The 20566-nt window shown below is 47.4% G+C and overlaps 2 protein-coding genes across 52 annotated transcripts in view; both read right to left on the reverse strand.

Moving 5' to 3' along the window:
* Positions 1-20566, reverse strand: part of LOC148647083 (NACHT, LRR and PYD domains-containing protein 3-like) — a 1669284-nt gene that overhangs the window by 735732 nt on the left and 912986 nt on the right. For 48 of the 50 annotated variants that reach the window (XM_088609309.1, XM_088609304.1, XM_088609298.1 and 45 more), the window contains one exon: positions 19020-19193. In XM_088609309.1, coding sequence (XP_088465435.1) covers positions 19020-19193 — 174 coding nt within the window. Of the gene's footprint in view, positions 1-16460; positions 16827-19019; positions 19194-20566 lie in introns of those variants that run through there. The other 2 variants (XM_088609262.1, XM_088609279.1) reach the window with 2 other exon arrangements.
* LOC148647095 (thiosulfate:glutathione sulfurtransferase-like) lies at positions 1654-7489 on the reverse strand. 2 transcript variants are annotated; one of them, XM_088608903.1, is made up of 4 exons: positions 7283-7489; positions 5176-5355; positions 3516-3678; positions 1654-2849 (listed from the first exon to the last, which is right to left on the reverse strand). In XM_088608903.1, exons 1-4 carry the CDS (start codon positions 7293-7295, stop codon positions 2795-2797), a joined length of 411 nt encoding a protein of 136 aa, XP_088465029.1. In that variant the 5' UTR covers positions 7296-7489; the 3' UTR covers positions 1654-2794. The 2 variants fall into 2 exon arrangements, with proteins under 2 accessions (XP_088465029.1, XP_088465030.1); XM_088608904.1 differs by having other exon boundaries at positions 5176-5301; positions 7283-7481.

Raw genomic sequence — 20566 nt, forward strand, 5'->3', positions numbered from 1 at the left:
AATGCAAAGGCAGGTGTTTCTTGTCATTATAGAGAGCTTATTTCCGTAATGATGGCGATCTGGTACAGCTCTCTGACCACCTGCTACCTCCCACGTGTGGCTGAAGACCACCTGACACGGACCCAGATGCCTGTCGGACGAGGAAGTGTCAGGAACGAGGGGTGCGGCAGCTGAAATCGAGCTCCCCCCCATCTGTAAGAGCGCCCCCTAGGGACGACATCCGAGCAGGCAGGCTGCAGCACCATCAGAGTGGCAAAGGAGCAAGTTGGAGGGAAACATTTCATCCTGAGGAGAGGAGATCATCTTATTGATCCGATCCCTTTCAACCAACTGCTGAAGGCAACGGACTTGATCGGATTTTAGTCAAACCCTTAGCTAGGGTTAGGATAATTAGAAAACATGGAGGATGTTTGATGGCATGGTTGTGTTCTAGGACAGAAAGGATTTTTAGGAAAAGTGATATTATATCTTCACAATTTGTTTCTTGCCTATATGGCTCTCTGCACTGCTTTGCCCTAAATGGGAATGATGACTTAAAAGCAAAAGTTTGAAAGAAAAGGCTTCAGCTTTTCAAACTGTTGCGTTTGGCATGTAATGCACTGGCATTTTTAACAGTTACAGCTAATATGTATGAGCTATTCCTGACTCTTAACCTATTTAACCCTGAAACAATGCTCATGGAGAACACCGTTCAACACTGCAATTTCTAATGACAGAATACTCTTCAAAAAAATAAAAATGTAGCCCAGTTCAAGGCCTAAAGGCGATTTAAAAGAGGGGGGTTTCAAATATTAGAAAAGCGCTACGTTAAAGGAAAGGTGACAGAGCTTGCGATGAACCGAGGGGGGCAGAGACGGGGAGAGGAAGGTTATACTGTACTTCAGAAGCAGAACCGTAAAGGAACAAAACAAATTCACCCTCCCAAGACGCTTAAGTCCAAGCGGAGCAAAAGTATGGACTAAACCTATGGAAGCCCTTTTCCGCCAGGAAGTAAAAAAAAAAAACGCGCTATGGTATTTCAGAATTGCGACTTTATATCTCACATTTGCGACTTCGAAAAAGCCCATATTTCATTGTCCTCTTGTTATGGTAACGGATTCGGGTTCTAGGGCTTGTGCCCTCGCCTCTCCCACCCTACTTCGTGCCTCCCTGCATGGGCTCGAACCCAGGTCTTGCCAGCTGAGCTAAAGAATTACTAAGTCGCTTCCATACTAAACGGCTCGAGCAGACTAATGAAGGGAAAAAAAACTCGGGAAGAGAAAGCAGACAGCGCACCAGGACTCAAAGATCCAAAGAGGGGAAAACCTACCTGGGGGGGAAAAAGATTATAGAGAACCAGCAGGAGAGAAAGACAGAAAAATAAAACGTCGCAACAGATCCGCCCCGACAGCAGCCACCAGCTCGGCTCTCCGACACGCCGCGCAGCGTCGGAGAAACACCGGATTGGGACCCAGAGGAGGTAGAGGGTGAAGGTGTTTTTTTCTTTAAAAAGAGAGAAACCGCACCAAGCCCAAAGTAGAAAAACCCTTGAAAAACAGAAAACAGGGCCGGCTCCTTCTCAACCACGACGGTGTCTCGTTTCTTTTCGGTATGGAATACAAAACGTTCGTTTTGTTTTGTCAAGCCTGTCGAACAAAAACAACCGGCCAGATGTCCAGAACGGAAAATGGCTTTATTTCAGTTCCAGTTTAACAATCTAAAATAAGGACGTTTTAGCATCTCCAGACCTCGTGAACATACACACTGCTGTGCAGATGTCTGGGATATTTTGCATTTGGTAATTTCAGGCTTAAAGAGACTAAAACCATGTCTTGGCTCTAGTTTCTCTTTGCTGTGAAGAATCATATTACATATAGATAAAATTTAAAGGCGACATTTCTGCTAGAAGCTAAGAGCTTCACAGCCTAATTGAAGACAACAGTGTTGACCGATGAGCAATATCGGAAGGGTCCGTAGTCAAAGCAACTTGAATCTTCATCCTATTCCTTCCGGATACAGCGCTCAGGAAGTTCTTCTACTTGATAGGGCAGCTGTCCTGGGCTCGTTAATTACGGTTTCTCGTTAATTACTGAATGCGCTCGTGAATTCGGATTACACCCTGCCTCTGGTATCGCCTACTGCAATTTCATGCTTCATGCTAACAGACTGTCCTAACCTGTGTTTCTGCAACCCAGCCAGAAGCCTTTTAAATTTTCTAAACGTGTAGAGAGGAGAGGACGCCGTTAATGAGGACACTCGCCTACGAGCCAATTAAATCAGATGGTTAAAGCCGGTGCGATCAGCCACTGCAACACTTTCTGCTGGCCGCTCATTAGTAGTTTATCTCGTGACCACGTCGTTAAGCAGTCTTGCCGGAGGGAATTTGAGATTTAACTCGATGATGACATTTGAAACCTAGTTTTCCCCCACACACCGAGCAGCAGTACTAGATCGGAGCTGTTCAAAATGCTAGAAAACTCGAGTGAAACTGTTACAGTAGGTACATTTTTGACGCTGAAAACGTTCATCTGCTATTGTGAATTAATCTATGAATTGGCTTCATCTGCTCTCCTCCCCACTGAGAGCTGGGGTGTGGGGAGCGGACTGGCGCCTCACCCAGGTGGGGCTGCACACTGGTGGTGGTGGAGGGGATCCCCATGACCTGTAAAGCGCTTTGAGTGGAGTGTCCAGAAAAGCGCTATATAAGTGTAGGCATTTCCACAGCAGTGTGTGTGTTGATCACTTTCGCTAGGTTGCAAGTTCGGAATACGGAGATCCAAAAACCCGCAGGGTTTTTAGAGCGATGCGGGCAACTTCAGCACCTCTCCTTCTCTGCCCACTCCTTATACCCGCCAGCATAATTCCGGGCCCTGAAAGTAACGAGAGAGAGAGAGAGAGAAAACGCCCTCAGTTACGAAGGACTAAGAAGCAGCAGGAAAAAACACCAGGTGGCATGCACTGTGATGCACTGGAGAGCAAGTTTCCCTTAAGAAACTTCAAATACCGTTTCCTCTCAATATTATATCCTGGTTTCCCTGCCGAAGATGGACTGAATTAGTTTCATCACTACTTACATGACATAACTGCAATAACAACTTTCAGTCATCCCAGGAGCTAAGCTTGAACTGACCCGATCGGTATTCTCAGTGTCCACCACTAGGAGGTGCTCTTCCCAACACACCTACTGGTCATCCCCACCCTGGGAGAACCCTGATCTTTCCCGGGGGAAACTCCAAGGAGACCCCAGCTCCAACTCATAGACCAAAGCTGTCGGGAGTACTTCCTGGCGTCGACCAGTAGGAGGCGCCCTCTATCACCAACGACAGCAATTCCTCATCGACACCCCCTAATCCAGTGACAGGGTGCTGTCGGACAGGGTGATCCATCCCGGATGTGGCTTGCTAATCAATTAATTACCAAATTGAACCAACATGATTAATTAATCAGATAGAAGGAGGCTCAGCAGCTGATTGCAAGGCCTGTACTAAAATAGCTTTAAGAGGCACAGGGCGAAATGGATCGCCAGGAAAGCATACTTCTCGAATCCGAGGGCGCGTGCTGTCTCTGTGGCCGTTGCTCCTCGGCGACCCATCTGACAGTGGAAGACGAGCTGAGGGGCGTCCGGGGGGGGCTTCTGCACACCGTACTTGTCCTGGAAGGCCGCCTGGTCCAGGGCCAGCTCCTGCTCCACAGCGCCCACTACAGGGTGGGAGAGGAAACGCGCCACTGCATTACAAACAGAACTGCAGAGCTGGGAGGTCAGACAGTCCCAGTACAGTACAGTCCCTGGTATCCGGAAGAAACGGGGATGAGGGTGGGGTTCCGGGTACGAGGCCTTTTCGGATAGACGAGATTAAAGCAAGCGGACACGCAGTGAGGCCGAGCAAAAGCTCAGGGCACCTTCACAGTGATAAAAACCTGAAAGGAAGTCACGTAGGATCATAAGGGAATGGAAATATAGTCAAAACCAGATTCCATTTATTTAATTAATTAAATCATTGTTTTTATATATATCATTTTAAGATCAGATCACTTTATCTGCCATATACAATTTCTTGCATTAGGAATGTGTCTTTCCACAGACCCCAGCTTGCTCTCCAGGAGACACACAGACAGGGAGAGAGAAGCTGGGGGTCAGAGCACAGGGTCAGCCATTTATACAGCACCCCTGGAGCAGCTGGGGTGAAGGGCCTTGCTCAGGGGCCCAACGGAGTAGGATTCCTCTGCCGGCCACAGGATTAGAACCGGCAACCTTTCAGCCAGTGGCACAGATCCTTAGCCACAATTACTTATTTTATTAGTAATAATAATAAAATGATAAATGATTATTTATCATCCCCTGATGAAGCTTCAGCAACATCATAAATTAAGTGAACTTTTAATTTTAGTATCTAACCTAAAAGTTTTTAAAAAAACAGTCCTTAACACTAGGTTTTTGCTCATTTATACTTAAGACTCCTCAGGCTTCTGGGTGGAAAGTGAGCAAAACATTGCGATAGGTGCGGGACTTACATTATCGCTCAGATTTGAGTTTTTTATTGGTTATTGATTTCTTTGATCTTTCTTTGAAGGGAGTTGACAGTATATATGAAAGACCCAGCTGTGCTCTAGCCTGTGAGAAACCCAGATGATGTTAGTCACGGTCTTCTGGCTCAGAATGTTACACATTTTTTTTACACAAAGAGATCAAAAAACATAAATCCAGACCAGGGAGGGGGCTTTAAAACTCCTCTGTCCCTGCTGCTTTCTAAGAAATGGCTGGATGCCATCCATCGGTCAAGACAGGAGGGATCACTTTACACAAAGGGAGGTGGGGGTGTGGAACAAGCTGCCCAGTCCTGTGGTTGAAGCCCCTACCCTGGCTGCTCTCAAGACACAGCTGGGTGAGATCCTCCAGTCGGGACAGGAGGCCCTTCTTTTCACAAAGGGTGGTGGGGGTGGGGAACAGGCTGCCCAGCCCTGTGATTGAAGCCCCTATCCTGGCTGCTCTCAAGATACAGCTGGGTGAGACCCTCCAGTCAGGGCAGGAGGTCCTTCTTTACACAGAGGAAGGTGGGGGTGTGGAACAAGCTGCACAGCCAGGCTGTTGAAGCCGACACCCTGTTTATTGTTCAAGAATGGGCTCGATATGGCTGAATGCCCCCCCTCGTTAGGACCTGCCTTGTGTATTCAAGAGCCGGGCTGTAGGAGACTTACCGGGAATGTGGATAGAGCCTGGAATTTTCCCCTTGTCCACCTCCTCTTGGGTGCGCACGTCAACCAGCAGCAGGTCAGGGCTCTTCCCCAGGAGGGCCTTGAGCTCGGAATAGGAGATCACTTTGCCTGCAGGGACCACAGAGCAGGTGTGAGCCTGGTCAGTACCTGAAGGGGAGACTCCTGGGAAAGCTGAGGCTGCTGCTGGAAGAGGTGTGAGTGAGGCCAGCAGTGGGCGCTCACCCTGCGGTCTGTTTGGGTCCTGATGCCCCAATATAGTGACGGGGGACACTAGACTGTAAACAGGCGGTGTCCTTCTGATGAGATGTAAATCCTGACTCTTTGTGGTCATTAAAAATCCCAGGGTGTTTCTTGAGAAGAGTAGGGGTGTTACCCCGGTGTCCTGGCCAAATTTCCCCCCTGGCCTTTACCCGTCATGGCCTCTTAATAACCCCCCTCTCTGCTCCATCACTCTGCTCTCCTCCCCACTGAGAGCTGGTGTGTGGGGAGCGGACTGGCGCCTCATCCAGGTGGGGGTACACACTGCTGGGGGTGGAGGGGATCCCCATGACCTGTAAAGCACTTTGAGTGGAGTGTCCAGAAAAGCGCTATATAAGTGTGAGCAATTATTATGATTATTATTATTATTACGAAACTAAATTATTACAAATTAAATAGAAAGAGAGTTGACAGGGTGGTTAGTCTTGTTGCCTTGGAACCCCCTTACCCTGGGTTCCAGTCGTGGGCATCTGTCTGGGTGGAGTTTGCACGTTCTGCCTATTTTTCCATGAGTTTCCTCCCACAGTGCAAAGACATGTGGGTGGTTTCATTAGTTTCTGGGAAAACTGGCCCTGGTGCGAGTGTCTGTGTGTGTCCTGTGATGGACTGGTGTCCCGTCCAGGGTGTACCCCGCCTTGTGCCCGTTGCTTGCTGGGATAAGATCCGGTTTCCCCGGCGCCCCTGACTTGCCAGAACCTGTTCGAAGCTGGATGGGTGCGTTTCCCTCGTCATTGTGGTGGAAAATGAACACCAGGGGGCGCTCGTCTCGGGTATAAAAATCACTGCCGTCCCTTAATCTTTGAGGGCGTGATGCTACGACACACTGACAGAGCTGTGGTTTAAAACAACAGTTGTTAACCCTTGCAGCTTCCGCCTCGACTTACTGGGATATGCGTACATGATTAATAAGCACTAATTTATGAAGACCACATTGATGCCCTTCTCTGAAAGGCGACCCACAACATACTGTACACGTTTGAATGTCGAGATGGAGACTGTGAATGTTAAGGTGAACGAGAGCAGTACGTTTCGCAGTAGGATTGCCATTCACAAGACTTCACCACACTGTCCTACACCTGAAGGAGGCTTCACAGCCGAAACGTTGCGTTTTCTGTCTTCTCCTTTCAGCCGGGAATAAACCTATTACTTGTTCCTTTGCAGACTACGCCTGCTGACGCGGCTCCCCACCTGAGCTACTGTGCCACACCGTGTGTTGAAGTCAGGAAAGTGCTCAGTCGCTCCCAGCTGCACATTAATTCAATAGCCTACTGTCGGAACTAGCAGAGAACTGAAATACAGCCGCTCTGGACCCAGGTGGAAAATTTGAGTATTAAACCGCAAAACGAAACGGCCGATTCAGCTGCGGCGTTAAACATACAAATGCATATATACTTCAAGGTGGGTGGGAGTGATTTTTTTGTTGAAAACGTCTGAACTGGCGATCGGCAGCGGTTGTTCAATTTGAATGAGATCAAATCATAGTCCGAGCGAGCCGTGTTCACAGCCGGCGCCTCCTGCAACATAGAACTCATGTTATATCGCGGAAATACACAACTCCGGGCCAAGCTGACACAAAAATGATTAAGATTTGTTGCCTCCTATAGCGACTGCCTCAAGCGATCGGGCCAAAACCCAGCCTTGTTCGCGCATATGTGGAATACAGGTCCGTCTGTCACAACTTCAGGGGTGAAACCCCCCTCCGTTTCGCTACCGATCGCTGTCTTAGCTTCCGCCTGCAGTGAGGGAAGCAGCGGTTCGGATGTGTGAAACTCCCCGCCCTCCCCGATAAGTCCGAAATGAGGACACCGGCGTCCAACAGGGCGAGGCTAACCTGGGTCCGACATCGCGTCCGCGGCGGGTTCAGCTCCAGCAGCGCCCGTGTGTGCAGATAGAGAGACGGTGAAAGCTGGCTCTTGGCCGTTTTCACTTGTTGCTGCTCATCCAAATGCCCTGCGGACTCCCCTCTCCTGTGAAACCCTGGTAACTACGCAAACTCCTGCTACCGGTTGGGTTGGGAGCTCAGGAAAGCACAGCGGACGCAGGGGGTGGGACGTATCGCAATTCCTCGCAACGCAGTAGTTTTGTTTAAAAAAAAAAACATCGCTAATTCATACAGCGCAGCGGTATAGATACATTCCGGTGTTTCATTGCTAACGATCCCCTGCTTGTTGGCGCCCTGGGGGGCAACCTTGTTGTGAAAGGCGCTATAAAAAATACATTGGAATATTGGTGCATGTAATGGGGTCTGTGTGGGTCCTGATGCCCCAGTATAGTGACGGGGACAGGCGCCGTCCTTCAGATGAGACGTAAAACCGAGGTCCTGACTCTCTGTGGTCATTAAAAATCCCAGGGCGTTTCTTGAAAAGAGTAGGGGTGTTACCCCGGTGTCCTGGCCAAATTTCCCCCTGGCCCTTACCCATCATGGCCTCCTAATAACCCCCCCTCTCTGAACTGGCTCCATCACTCTGCTCTCCTCCCCACTGAGAGCTGGGGTGTGGGGAGCGGACTGGCGCCTCATCCAGGTGGGGGTACACACTGGTGCTGGTGGAGGGGATCCCCATGACCTGTAAAGCGCTTTGAGTGGAGTGTCCAGAAAGCAATTATTATTATTGTTAATGTAGAGCTACATCAGGCTGTGGCCGTCAGATCTGCGCTCCTGGTTACAGCGGCACCCTGAGGTAATATCGCTTAGGTACCTGATGAACACCGCCCTGAGGTGCACTGATGTACTGTAAAAATAGGCACCCTGCGCTCTAAAATATTACGAAGAATATTTAACTTCTGTTAAAGTCGACTTTCAGACCGCTGTGCGCCTGGAGCTGGTTCATTTGCCGTGTTAAAGGGAGGCCCGTTGATTATTCGGTGTGCTTGGACACGTCTTTCAATTTTACTCAGAAAATTGAGGGGGTTTCAGACCACTCCATTCGTCACAGTGGGAGAGACGCGTCTGGAAAAAAGAACATATTTCATCTTAAAGCGGCGCGGCTGCGATTGAATGTTGTTAAATGTAATAAACACACATTTTAACCCGCTAAAATATTACAGGTTGAACCCGTGAACAGGTAAAAAATAAAGAGATGAACAATTCCTTCTGATTTTAACGGTAGATGTTTTACGGTCATTTGTGTCCAGCAACAGTCGAAGGATTCGTGACAAGCCTAATTATGACTTTTTAGAAAACGGCAGAACTTTGTTTTCAACACAAATAAGCGTGGCTTCTGGAAAGACAGGGTTCCCCTTGGTACTCTGTTCATTTACAGTTTATTTTTTAAAGGGGGACACCATAAAACGATGTGTATTTAAATGCAGCGACAAAGCTAAGTCTGGGAAATCTCTGAAAACGCCGGGTATCAGCAAGAAAACACAATATTTCGAAAAGCCCAGTACTTATTGCCTAACCGTGTAACCGTCTCTTCTACTGGATACCTGTTTTCGTTCTACGTTTCTGCTGGATGCGGGTAATTTCACCCCGATCCCTTGCGTCCGCAATGATATGGCAAAAACTCCAACCGCGGTCAGGGCAGGTGGCGTGAAACCTGACACCGTGTCTTAATCATATACAGTTCAGTTCTGATCCTTGTAGGTAAAGAAAACAAGTATATTTATATAAAAGGAACAATTAAAGGTTTATTCCATGCTGAAAAACAGAAGAAAAGAAACAGTACACCCTAAGATGGCTCTACAGCCGAAACGTTGTTTTTTTCCTCATCTTTTCAGCGTGGAATAAATCTTTACTTGTTCCTTTGCCACCAAGTCATGCTGACCCAGCTCCCTCCTTCAACTATTTATATAAGATACTGACAGCACTGAGGTCCTGGTCTCAGTTCTAGAACTGGGGTGCTGTCTGTGTGGAGTCTGTGTGTTCTCCTCGTGTTCATGTCGGTTTCCTCCCACGGTCCAGACATACTGAAAGGTGAAATTTGGCCCTGATGTGAGTGTCTGTGTGTGCCCTGCGATGGACTGGCATCTTGTCCAGGGTGTACCCTGCCTTGTGCCCGTTGCTTGCTGGGATAGGCTCCGGCTTCCCTGTGCACCCTGAATTGGGGGCAGCAGTGAGGAAATGGGTGGGTGGATAGTGGCCTTCACACCTGAGATTACATCAAGAGCCATTTTCTGTTTCTTGAAAGAAGCCAGGGCATTGGCTTCAACAGCATGGCTGGGTTAGGATGTTCCACACCCCCGCTACTCTTTGTGTATAGAACCCCCCCCCCCCCCCCCATGTCATGATCTGAGGATCTCATCCTGCTGTTTCTTGAAAGAAGCCAGGATATCGGCTTCAACAACATGGCTGGTTCCCCACCCCCACCACCCTTTGTGTAAAGATGTAACTTCTGTTCTGAGGTGTGGCAGGGCTGCCTGTAATTCTGGCAAAAGCTATGAGAGGGTGCCTAATTTCCTCTTTAACTCCAATGTTGTTATCACTGCCCTGGAGTTTCCTCGTGTAAGACAAGATAAGATCACTTTATCAGCCATATACAATTTCTTACATTAGGAATGCGTCTTTTCACATATCCCAGCTTGCTCTCCATGAGACACACTGACAGGGAGAGAGAAGCTGGGGGACAGAGCACATTTATACGGCGCCCCTGGAGCAGCTGGGGTGAAGGGCCTTGCTCAGGGGCCCAGGGGAGTAGGATTCCTCTGCCAGCTGCGAGATTTGAACTGGCAACCTCCCAGCCACAGGCGCAGATCCTCAGCCACAGCGCCATCGCTCCAAGTGGGAGTCTGGTTAGGGCTCAGGGACAGTGAATAGGTTACAGCAAGCGGTATCACCCAGGAGGCTTGGAGGAACTCTTTGTTGTGCGAATCCAGCCTTAACAACCACTTGCCAAACAAAACAATCGGTAATCCCCATTATCCACAGTGCGCGGCTATTTTTATAGTGTCGGGGATCAAAAGGATCGGCATTGAGGGGCGCATTTCAGACCACAATGAAAGTCAATTGGACACAGTGACTTGTAAAACCTCCAATTCACATCACAAACTAGAGGAAATCTGCAGGTCTGCTCAGCGCCATGTCCTGGGATTCAGAATGAGGCAGAAGGACTTCCGGTGAGATGGAGCGGCCCTGTGACCCTGTAAACAAGCAGGCTTGTGGATCCAGCTCTTCCAATCCAGTAGAAATACTGCTCTCCTCTCCCAGACGGTTTCACTGGCAAATCACCCTGGAGCCTGGCCAGTACCTGGAGGGGAGTGTCACGCCCTCTGCAGCCAGGGGACGCTCCTTCTCTGTCCTGTCCCTAGTTTCCGGTCTGCTGTCCTTCCTGTCCCTCTCTTTCCCTTGGGCTATATATTTCCGGGTCTTGCACTCTGTCCTCGCTCAGCATTGTTGTTCGGATGTCCTGAGACCCGCCTAGCACCAGGGCGCCCCACGTCCGCTCCCTGAGGGCATAGGTTTCTATACGGCATTCCTGAACTCTTTGCACTAATGAGCCCGGGCCTTTTTCCCGTCTCGCCGCTACGCATATGGGTCTTTTTCCGCTCTCCTGCTCCCCACGGTTAGTCCCTTTGGACGTCCGTGACAGGGAGACTCCTGGGAAAGCTGAGGCTGCTGCTGGAAGAGGTGTTAGTGGGACCAGCAGGGGGCGCTCACCCTGCGGTCTGTGTGGGTCCTAATGCCCCAGTATAGTGACGGGAGACACTAGACTGTAAACAGCCGCCGTCCTTCGGATGAGACGTAAAACCGAGGTCCTGACTCTCTGTGGTCATTAAAAACCCCAGGGTGTTTCTCGAGAAGAGTAGGGGTGTTACCCCGGTGTCCTGGCCAAATTTCCCCCCGGCCTTTACCCATCATGGCCTCCTAATAACCCCCCTCTCTGAACTGGCTCCATCACTCTGCTCTCCTCCCCCCTGAGAGCTGGGGTGTGGGGAGCGGACTGGCGCCTCATCCAGGTGGGGGTACACACTGCTGGGGGTGGAGGGGATCCCCATTACCTGTAAAGCGCTTTGAGTGAACTGTCCAGAAAAGCGCTATATAAGTGTAAGTTATTATTATTCTTATTCTTCTTCTTATTATTATTATTAAATACTACTCACTGGTTCACTCTACCTGCGGATCAGGCTGGAACATTTCTGCTGGAACCTGAACTTATTGACTCGTACACCTCGGTACATTAGTCATCACAGGGACTAGTGAGCAGGAAGGGCCGCTTCATGTTGCAATGAGTGGGAATTTGAATGCGAGTTTGCAACAAACGGTACTTTTGCAAAGTTCACGACTTTTACGACAAACTCTGCAGCCAATAGTACCCAATGGTCAGTCTGCAGAGGGTCTGGAGAGTTGTAAATACACATACATGTATTGCCCAGAGGCTCAAAGTGAACATAGACACCTCCAGTGGTGAGACCTGACAGTTACCTCCCTCCTCCAGGCTGTAAGTAAGCAGGGTGATCGTTTGCAATGAACCACGGACAAGCTGGGCACCAAACTCTCCCTTTTCACCCAGGAACTGAATCACGCCAGGCTAGCTAGGCCCACATCTGAGCATCATCCAGCAGAATCTTAAAATCATAGCAGACATTTTCTGTTTCTTGAAAGAAGCCAGGGCATTGGCTTCAACAGCATGTTCCACGCCCCCGCTACTCTTTGTGTATAGAACTGCCCCCACCCCCATGTCATGATCTGAGGATCTCATCCTGCTGTTTCTTGAAAGAAGCCAGGGTATCGGCTTCAACAACATGGCTGTGTATCTGGTTCCACACCCCCACCACCCTTTGTGTAAAGATGTAACTTCTGTTCTGAGGTGCGGCAGGGCAGCCTGTAATTCTGCCCAAAGCCATGAGAGGGCGCCTAATGTCCTCTTTAACTCTAACGTTGTAATCATCGCCTTGGAGTTTCCTTGTGTAAGACAAGATCAGATCACTTTATCAGCCACAATTTCTTGCATTAGGAATGTGTCTTTTTGCATACCCCAGCTTGCTCTCCATGAGACACACAGACAGGGAGAGAAGCTGGGGGTCAGAGCGCAGGGTCAGCCATTTATACGGCGCCCCTGGAGCAGCTGGGGTGAAGGGCCTTGCTCAGGGGCCCAACGAAGTAGGATACCTCTGCCGGCCGCGGGATTCGAACCGGCAAACCCTTCCAGCCACAGGCGCAGATCCTTAATGCCTTAAGACCCTAATGACAGAAAAAAAGGGTATTTTTCCTGTTTCACTTTGATTAAACATCTAACCTGGTAACATCACGGGGGGAATTCTCTCTTTAATCTCAAAGAATGGCGCAGAAGAAAAGTCGCTGAAGGCTTCAGTAGGACTGGCGGTTTGCCCTGTCTTGCACATGTACATATCCAACATCCTCGTCATTTAACTCAATGCCCTTTCTCCTTTATGCAGAGCCAAAATTGTATATCAGCCTGCTACTGAAATTGTAGACGGCGAGCGTTAGTTCTGACAGATTGTTCATAAGATACCTATATTTTAACTCCTGCTTGGGTTTAAGACCTCTGTTACAAGTCAGGCAAGGAGACTCCAGGCCATCAGAGGGCACACACAGACACACCCACCAGCACTAATTGGACTGTAAGACCCATGTGACAAGGTGAGAACATGCAGACTCCACACAGATAGCACTCCAGGTCAGGGATTGAACTTGGGGTCCGCAGGGCTGCTATGCTCAGCTCTGCACCACTGTGCAGCCCTTAGGCACAGCTGATGAGGTGATGTAACCTGCCGGATGTCAAGCCTTAAGAAAAATTCAGATTGGACAATACAGGAAGGGACCAATACCAAAAGGCCAACAGCTTTGTGCTCTAGAGAGGATGTGAGTGGCACAGATGTGCAGAACTATACCCGGGTGTGTTGTGCCCAAACATTAATCACTGCGGAGCTTCAAGCCTGTGATGGAGTTGCTACAGATCTCTCAGTTTAGTAACTGACCAGTCTTTGGACTTCACAGACTCACCCTGATCAGACAGCTTTCCAGTAGCTGGTCCTGGCTTTCTAGAATAAAGTGGAAAAGAGAGAGAGGAGAGGAAGAGTGTGAGAGAGGAAGAATAGAGTGGAAAAGAGAGAGGAGAGAGAGAGAGTTCAATCAAACTTTATTGTCAGAAAAAAAAACAAAGTATTAATCTTGAGTTTTAAAGCCCCATTTTAAGAATTAAGAAAATAAAATCATAATTGGAATAATAATCTTTCATTGTTTACAATCCTGCACAGGACATTTCCAAAACACCAATGCTTTTCAAACGTTCCGAGGTCATTACGAGATTTATAAAACAAAAATTCTAACGATATCCTGCTCTTCACCAACCCTTCAAACATCCTCACCAAGTCTACAGACCCGGAACCAGAGATCTTATTTTTCCAAGTCTTGTAGATGGTGAGTTTGGCCTGGCCCAGCAGAAGGTTGGCGAGGAGGGTCTGAGTTTTCTGTTTTTTCGTATGACCCGCCCCAAACACGAAAATAACGTCATTGAAGACCAGGCCAAGGTTGGTGAAGAGCCGGATCAGTACGGCAAACATGGGCGACAGGCGGGGGCAGGCGCTGTAGCAGTGGAACGCCGTCTCCCTCTGAGCGCAGAAGGGACAGGCGTCAGACACCGCCGGGTCCAGAACCGACACAAATGAGTTGACCCCCAGGATGGTGTGCGGGACCCTCCATTGCACTAGCCCTCTTGTTGAGGGGAAATCTGTAGAGGCTACCCCAGGCAGGCTGGACTTCATCCGGCACTCCCAGACCAGCCCTCCAGGGAGTGTCAGGGAGTGCGGACAGCTGGGCCTGGTGTCTAGATGTTACGACTAGTCTGTACAGACATTTCCCCCCAACACCAGCTAGAGACCTCTCCTCTGAAGCAAGGGGCTCAAGGAGAGATCCCGTCGGTCCGGGACTGAGCGCAGGAGATACTAGCAGACCAGGGAAAGGAGGCTGTGTGGTTGGAAGGCGATGGTCCTCAAACAGACCCTGGACCAGCAGCATCTCCTCGAGAGGCAGAGCAGAGCGAAGCTGACTAAGAAACCTGTCTACACACCGCCGCGAGTGTAGTCCCAGCGCGTCACACGCCCACTCCACGCTGCGCCAGCAGCCCTGATCCACGTCCAGCAGGTGGTGGAGCTGTGTGATGTTGGCGCAGACCAGTCTGCTGGTAAAGTCCAAGGACCAGTTCCCGGTTCTATGTCCATTCGTGGATTGTGTATTAACGGTTCCCTGAGTGTCCAGTATAGACTGGGCCGCTCCTCTTCTCTCTGCACGCGCAGATGGCGCTAGGCCTCCAGGAGACTGCGCTGGAAAGGCGGCAGTGGAGACAGGTCAACCCTGCTGGTGTCCATCAGGAAGAGCACACAGTCGGGCCCGAGGTGTCCTGCTCGACGCAGCAGGGTGAAGGTCAGCTCCCTCCAGGACAGCGAGGCCGGGCCGAACAGCAGCTTCTGCACTGTCTGCAAGCGAAAGGTGTCCACCCGGCTCCGGATGTCGATGAATCCTTGCCCTCCGTCCTCTCTGGGCAGATAGAGGATGCCCCTCCGCAGCCAGTGCAGTCCGTCCCAGAAGAAGTCGAGGAGCGTGGCCTGCAGCTCCTCAACCAGTCCGGCTGGTGGCTCCAGGCACACCAGGCGAAGCCACAACATCGAAGCCACCAGGGTGTTGACAATCAGAACCCGGCCTCTGTAGGAGATCTGGGGGAGCAGCCAGCGCCAGCGGTCCAGACGACCTTTCACTTTTTCGAGGAGCCCCTCACAGTTCTTTTTCACGCTGGCCTCACCCCCAGGTGCACCCCCAGGTATTTGAGTCCCCCTCTGGTCCAGCTGAGCCTCTCTGCCAAGACTGGGGGACCCATCTCGCTCCACTCCCCCAGGAGTAGGGCGCTACTCTTGGCCCAGTTTACTTTGGCTGATGATAGCCGCTGGAAATCATTTAAAGTTGTCTGTAGCGCCCTGACATCCTGTTCTCCTCCGACCATGGGATGGTCCCGGGATGGACAGGCCCGGGATGAACAGGCCCCTGATGACCCGGCGCAGCTGATGTAGCAGAGGCTCAATGGCAAGGGAGTAGAGCATTCCTGAGAGTGCACTGGAGGTGGTCAAAACATCTTGAATCAGAAATATGTTATCAAAGATTGACCTTCCGGGCACGCAGTACAATTGGTCGGAGTGCACCACGGACCCCAGCATCACCCTCAGCCTGTTGGCCAGAGCCTTGGACAGGATTTTATAATCCACACACAGCAGGGCAACAGGCCTCCAGTTCTTAATGTCACACAGGTCCCCTTTCTTAGGCAGCAGGGTGACAACAGCTCTCCTGCAGCTCAGTGGCAGGTCCCCTGCTCCAGACTTTCCAAATATACATCCAGCAGGTCAGGTCCCAGCACAGCCCAGAAGGCACGATAGAATTCGGCCGGCAGGCCATTGAGGCCAGGGGTCTTGCCATTGCTCAAGCCACTGAGTGCAGTGGAGAGCTCCTCCAGGGACAGAGGCCTCTCTAGCCCTGCCCTCTCCTCTTCGGGGACCTGTGGAAGGTCTTCAAGGAACCATGTTCTTTTGTAACACACTGTTTATATTTAAGCTTTTGCAAATGTTCATGCATTCCTGTTCTGCACTATGTCTGGTTCAGGTGCATCATGGACCTACAGAAGAACCAGCAGTACCTTTCTATGGGAAAAACTGAAAATACATGTTCAAACCATTATAATTACCAGCCTAAGCCAGAGTGGACCCAGTTTACACAGTCCAAATCCACATCCCTGCAATGATCCCTTTATATAGACAAACTGCAAACACAATCATCCACTCTACACACAGAAATAATCTTATTACTGAAATTGTATGAGGGAGCCAGAGCCTATCCCATCAATCCATGGGCACAAAGCAGGGTACAATCTGGATGGGACACGACTGTGGGAGGAAACCGGAGCAGCTGGAGGAAACCCATGTAAACACAAAGAGAATATAAAAACCTCACACAGATAGCATCCTGAAACTCAATCCAGGGTCCCAGTGCTGTTGGGCAGCAATACTAACCAGTGTGCTACCATGCTGTCTTCCTAGGAATTAACTGCACAAAATAAAAAACTTACATGTACTGTGTGCAAAATCCAATTTTATTAAGACAAAATGTGCATAACAAACCAACAGAACTAATTATATATTTAAGACAATCTTTTTTAATTCTAGAGATTAGAAACAAACTCATACTCATCCAATTACACACTGTCCAGACCCAGAGCAGGAGAGAGACCTGTCTCTACCTTCCACATATACTAGAGCACAATGGAAACACAGTCCTTCACACAGTCTGCTCAGAGGGGTTTGATCAGCAGGTCTGCAGACTGTGGTGTTTGATGAACATCTGGAGGAGCTTGTTCTGTCTCTTTAAAGATAAGGAATTCTGCCACCTTGCTCCACTAAGGAATCTTCTTCAATGTTAGGCTTACATCCGCCCGGTTCTGTAAGAACAAAAATCACAATGAATGGATCTAAAAATTGAACTGTTGCAGATTGTCATTGTTTTATTTTTATTATTCATAATTATTCATTATTATTATTCATTTAAGGATTTGTGCATGACAGTGTTTATGGCTTTTTATTACACGGAAGGCCAAATTATAAAAACTAAACTAGATGATCACATACATGGAAAAGTCAACAGGGATTTAGAGAAGGTAGGTCTTACATAACCAAGCTTGGTGATATGATACCGTGTATTTACATTTTCAGAAGATTTTTAATAAAGTTCAATATAAAATATTAATTCATAAAATACAGGCAAAGAGAATGTGTGTTTGTATTGAGAATTATTTAATAAATAGAGAAAGGAAATAAGATAAGAGTCAAACTGCAGTGATGTAATTATTGGAGTACAACAGAGATCTGTACTAGGACCACTGCTCTTCTTAATTTATACCAATGATCTCTTCATGATACCAAATTAGTTGGATTAGCAAACACTGTGGAATCATCAAACAAATTTATAAAATATTAGATAGAAATTAATGGACAAACACCTGGCAGATTGTGTTTGTTTGTTGTTATGTTTGGCAGATACTGTTGTGAAGAGAATGATTGAGCCAGATGGACAACAGACAAGAGAAAGAAAGGAACAAAGTAAAAGATGAACAAGAGAGTGAGGAGCAGGATTAAACATGTCAGACAAGGAAATGAGAGGGGAAGCTTTTCTTACAAGATCAAGTATCTTATATTTCTCATCACAGTTTTATTACTGGGCAAGGTGAGACACACTGAGATGAGGAGGACTTTAGAAAGATGTGTCTGAGTGTGTAGCCCTGTGTGGAACTAAATCCCACTTGCTCCCAATCAAAATCATGATCCCACCTGCATTATTGATCCACACCATCTAAAAGGGGAACTGCAGTCCCAAATTCTTAGACTGGGTTTTAAATATCCGATACAAAATAAACTGATAGTATCTCAAAATTTCTAATTTCAAATTAAGTACACAATCGTGAACTCTGTGGAAGTACTGCATGGTTGCCATGTTGTCGAAGGCAGATGAGAATCAGCTGGTCTCACCAAGGGCAAGAGCAAGATTTTGGGCAAATTGTGCCATAAACCCAGCCCTTCCTGCTCACTAGTCGCTGCAAGTGAACAAGAAATGAAATGAAAATAAATATGAGTGTGTTTTAGTTGGTTGGCAGGTTTCTTTTTTGCAATACTTAAAAGAATCTAAAACATGTTGTCTTGTATGTGTCGGTTAAATGAAAATATTTAGAATTAACATAGTAGCAAAATTCACTTGGTCTAAGGCATGCCTCATTCTGAATCACAGACAATGATGGCAATATGGCACTACCCATACATTGACACTTCATCTGTTTTGTGATATAAATTGGAGATTGTTATGGTACATGTTATCTTGTACTTGGTAGTTTCCTTATGATTTGAAATGCACTCATCATTGCAGATTCATTATAATCCCAAAATGTAAAATAAGCATCGCAGGTCCCCTGTATTTAATATACAGATCCAGCCATTCAAAATGCATGGGGTACACTGCGTCAAAACGCGGTGGGCGTGGCGCATCATACTGCATGCAAATTAAAATATGATAATAGCATCCGGAAGAACCTTGAGATAAACAAATTGATAAATATTGCAAATCTAACTCATTTCCATAGCTACTTCCTTTCAGATGTATATAAAATATTATAAAAAAGGGAGTAATATAAGAGATAAGGGTAAGATTCAAATGGAAAGGGAGGCTGGCACTCCCATAGCAACTGAAGAATCTAAAAACCTTGAAATCTGCATAAATCCACTAGTTCACCTTCCTGGAGAGAATCGCTAGAAACTGGTTAAAGCTGGACAGACCTAGTGTTCAAAACTAGAATAACTTTCAAGCAGAAAACTACCTACAGAATTAAAAATCTACAACATATACAGTATATATTTTAAAAAATGGGAAAGGTTGTGTTTTGAGCCTCTCAGTAATCATATGTTTACAAAGAGCCCAAAGACAAGAACTTGTATAAAATTAGACAAAAAATACTTTTATATGTCACCCTTCTTTTTTGTTTTGTATTTTCTAGGTGTTACATTTTGATGCATGTGAAAAACGGAATGCTGTGAGTCTTAACATATCTAAATAAAACAATAAAAATAAATCACCAGTGTTCACTTACTTCAGTGTTGTTAATTTACAGTTGGGATCCCTCTGAGCTGCAGACAGCAGTTTCACTCCTGAATCCCCCAGTTTATTGCCACTCAGATCCAGCTCTGTCAGACTGGAGTGTTGAGACTGAAGAACAGAGGCCAGATCTTCACAACATCTCTCTGTTAGTCTACAGAACCTCATACTGCAGGCAAAAAGACAGGAGCACAGCTGAACATCTGCACAGCTCATCCACATCCTTCTTTCCAAGTCTTCACTACAACACTCAGTTCAGCAGTAATATAAAATATCATGGCATTATCCATCTCAGAGTGTCTGTGGATGGGGATGATGAAGATAACAGCTGCATCAAATTTTGGGATCCAGAAAGAAGAAGAAAGATTAGAAAAAACTGTCAGGAAGGAAGACAGTGGGAAACAGGGTGACACATGAAGCTACAATGGTTGGAATAGGGAAATAGAATGAGAGAGACTTTGACTTTTAACCATAATAGAAATTGCTTCACATTTTATGGCGTTTTGTTAAAGTTATAGCTTTGGTTAAATTAATCACATGGTTGAATTAACACAAAATGTAAATTAACAACACTAGATAAAGAGAACTGGAGATTTTGATTGTTATTTGTAGATGTGTTGAGGAAAACAACATTCTCTTTTGAAGAAAATAAACAATTTAAACAAAAACAAGTATAACTATAACAACACATAATCAAAATGTGAAGCAATAAACAACCTCAATCATAATTTGGGAGAGGAATCGACCGTGTGACTGCATCCACTTTGTATGAGTCATGAAACTGAACTTCAGTACAAAACAGCAGGTCAAGAGAGAGCAAGTCTGTATGAACCAGAAAACTGACTCAGACTTTGTCTGCCACAGGGGAAATCTTTAGACTTGGGATCCATCTGTACATTTCACTTGAATACCATTAATATTGATACAGTTGGACTCCATTGTCAATAGAGTACTGTACATTAGTTCTGTTAAAATTACTATTATAATGTGTGAGAGAGAAGCAATTAAGGGAGGCAGAGGTGCACATTTGTATTCCAATTGGGAGGGGAAAGACAAAGAAAAGACCCCCCCCCCCTCGACAAACTAACTGACTAAAAAAACAACTAGACAGGCTAGAACCGGAAAGGTGGTCGTGCCTAACAATGAGGCCATGCCAAAACAAAGTCTCTCAGTATTCCCCCTTTTGAATGCTTGTGCCTCATTTGCTTAATACAGTATCTTAATTGGCAGCACCCAGAGAAAAAGGAGAAAACAATTAGGGAAAAATTAATAACTCTCCAATTGAGGACCATAACAACCATTGATATAGATTCCAGGTTAGTTAGAAAACTAACCACATTTCTCCATGATACTGTGACGTTACAGTGGTAGTGACCCCAACAAACAGGCGTGAGCACCACACCAGACACACCCCTCACAGCCTGCTGGAGAACGTTTCCACATTTTTTGGAAGCACTCTCCTTCAAGAGTGGTGGTGTACTCGGCCCCTCATCATGGCACCAGAGCATGGGTCACACATCCTCAGAGACCTCTGGGTCCCTG

This window comes from Lepisosteus platostomus, chromosome 16 (assembly GCF_059453375.1).
Source record: "Lepisosteus platostomus isolate fLepPlt1 chromosome 16, fLepPlt1.hap1, whole genome shotgun sequence".
NCBI lineage: Eukaryota > Metazoa > Chordata > Actinopteri > Semionotiformes > Lepisosteidae > Lepisosteus > Lepisosteus platostomus.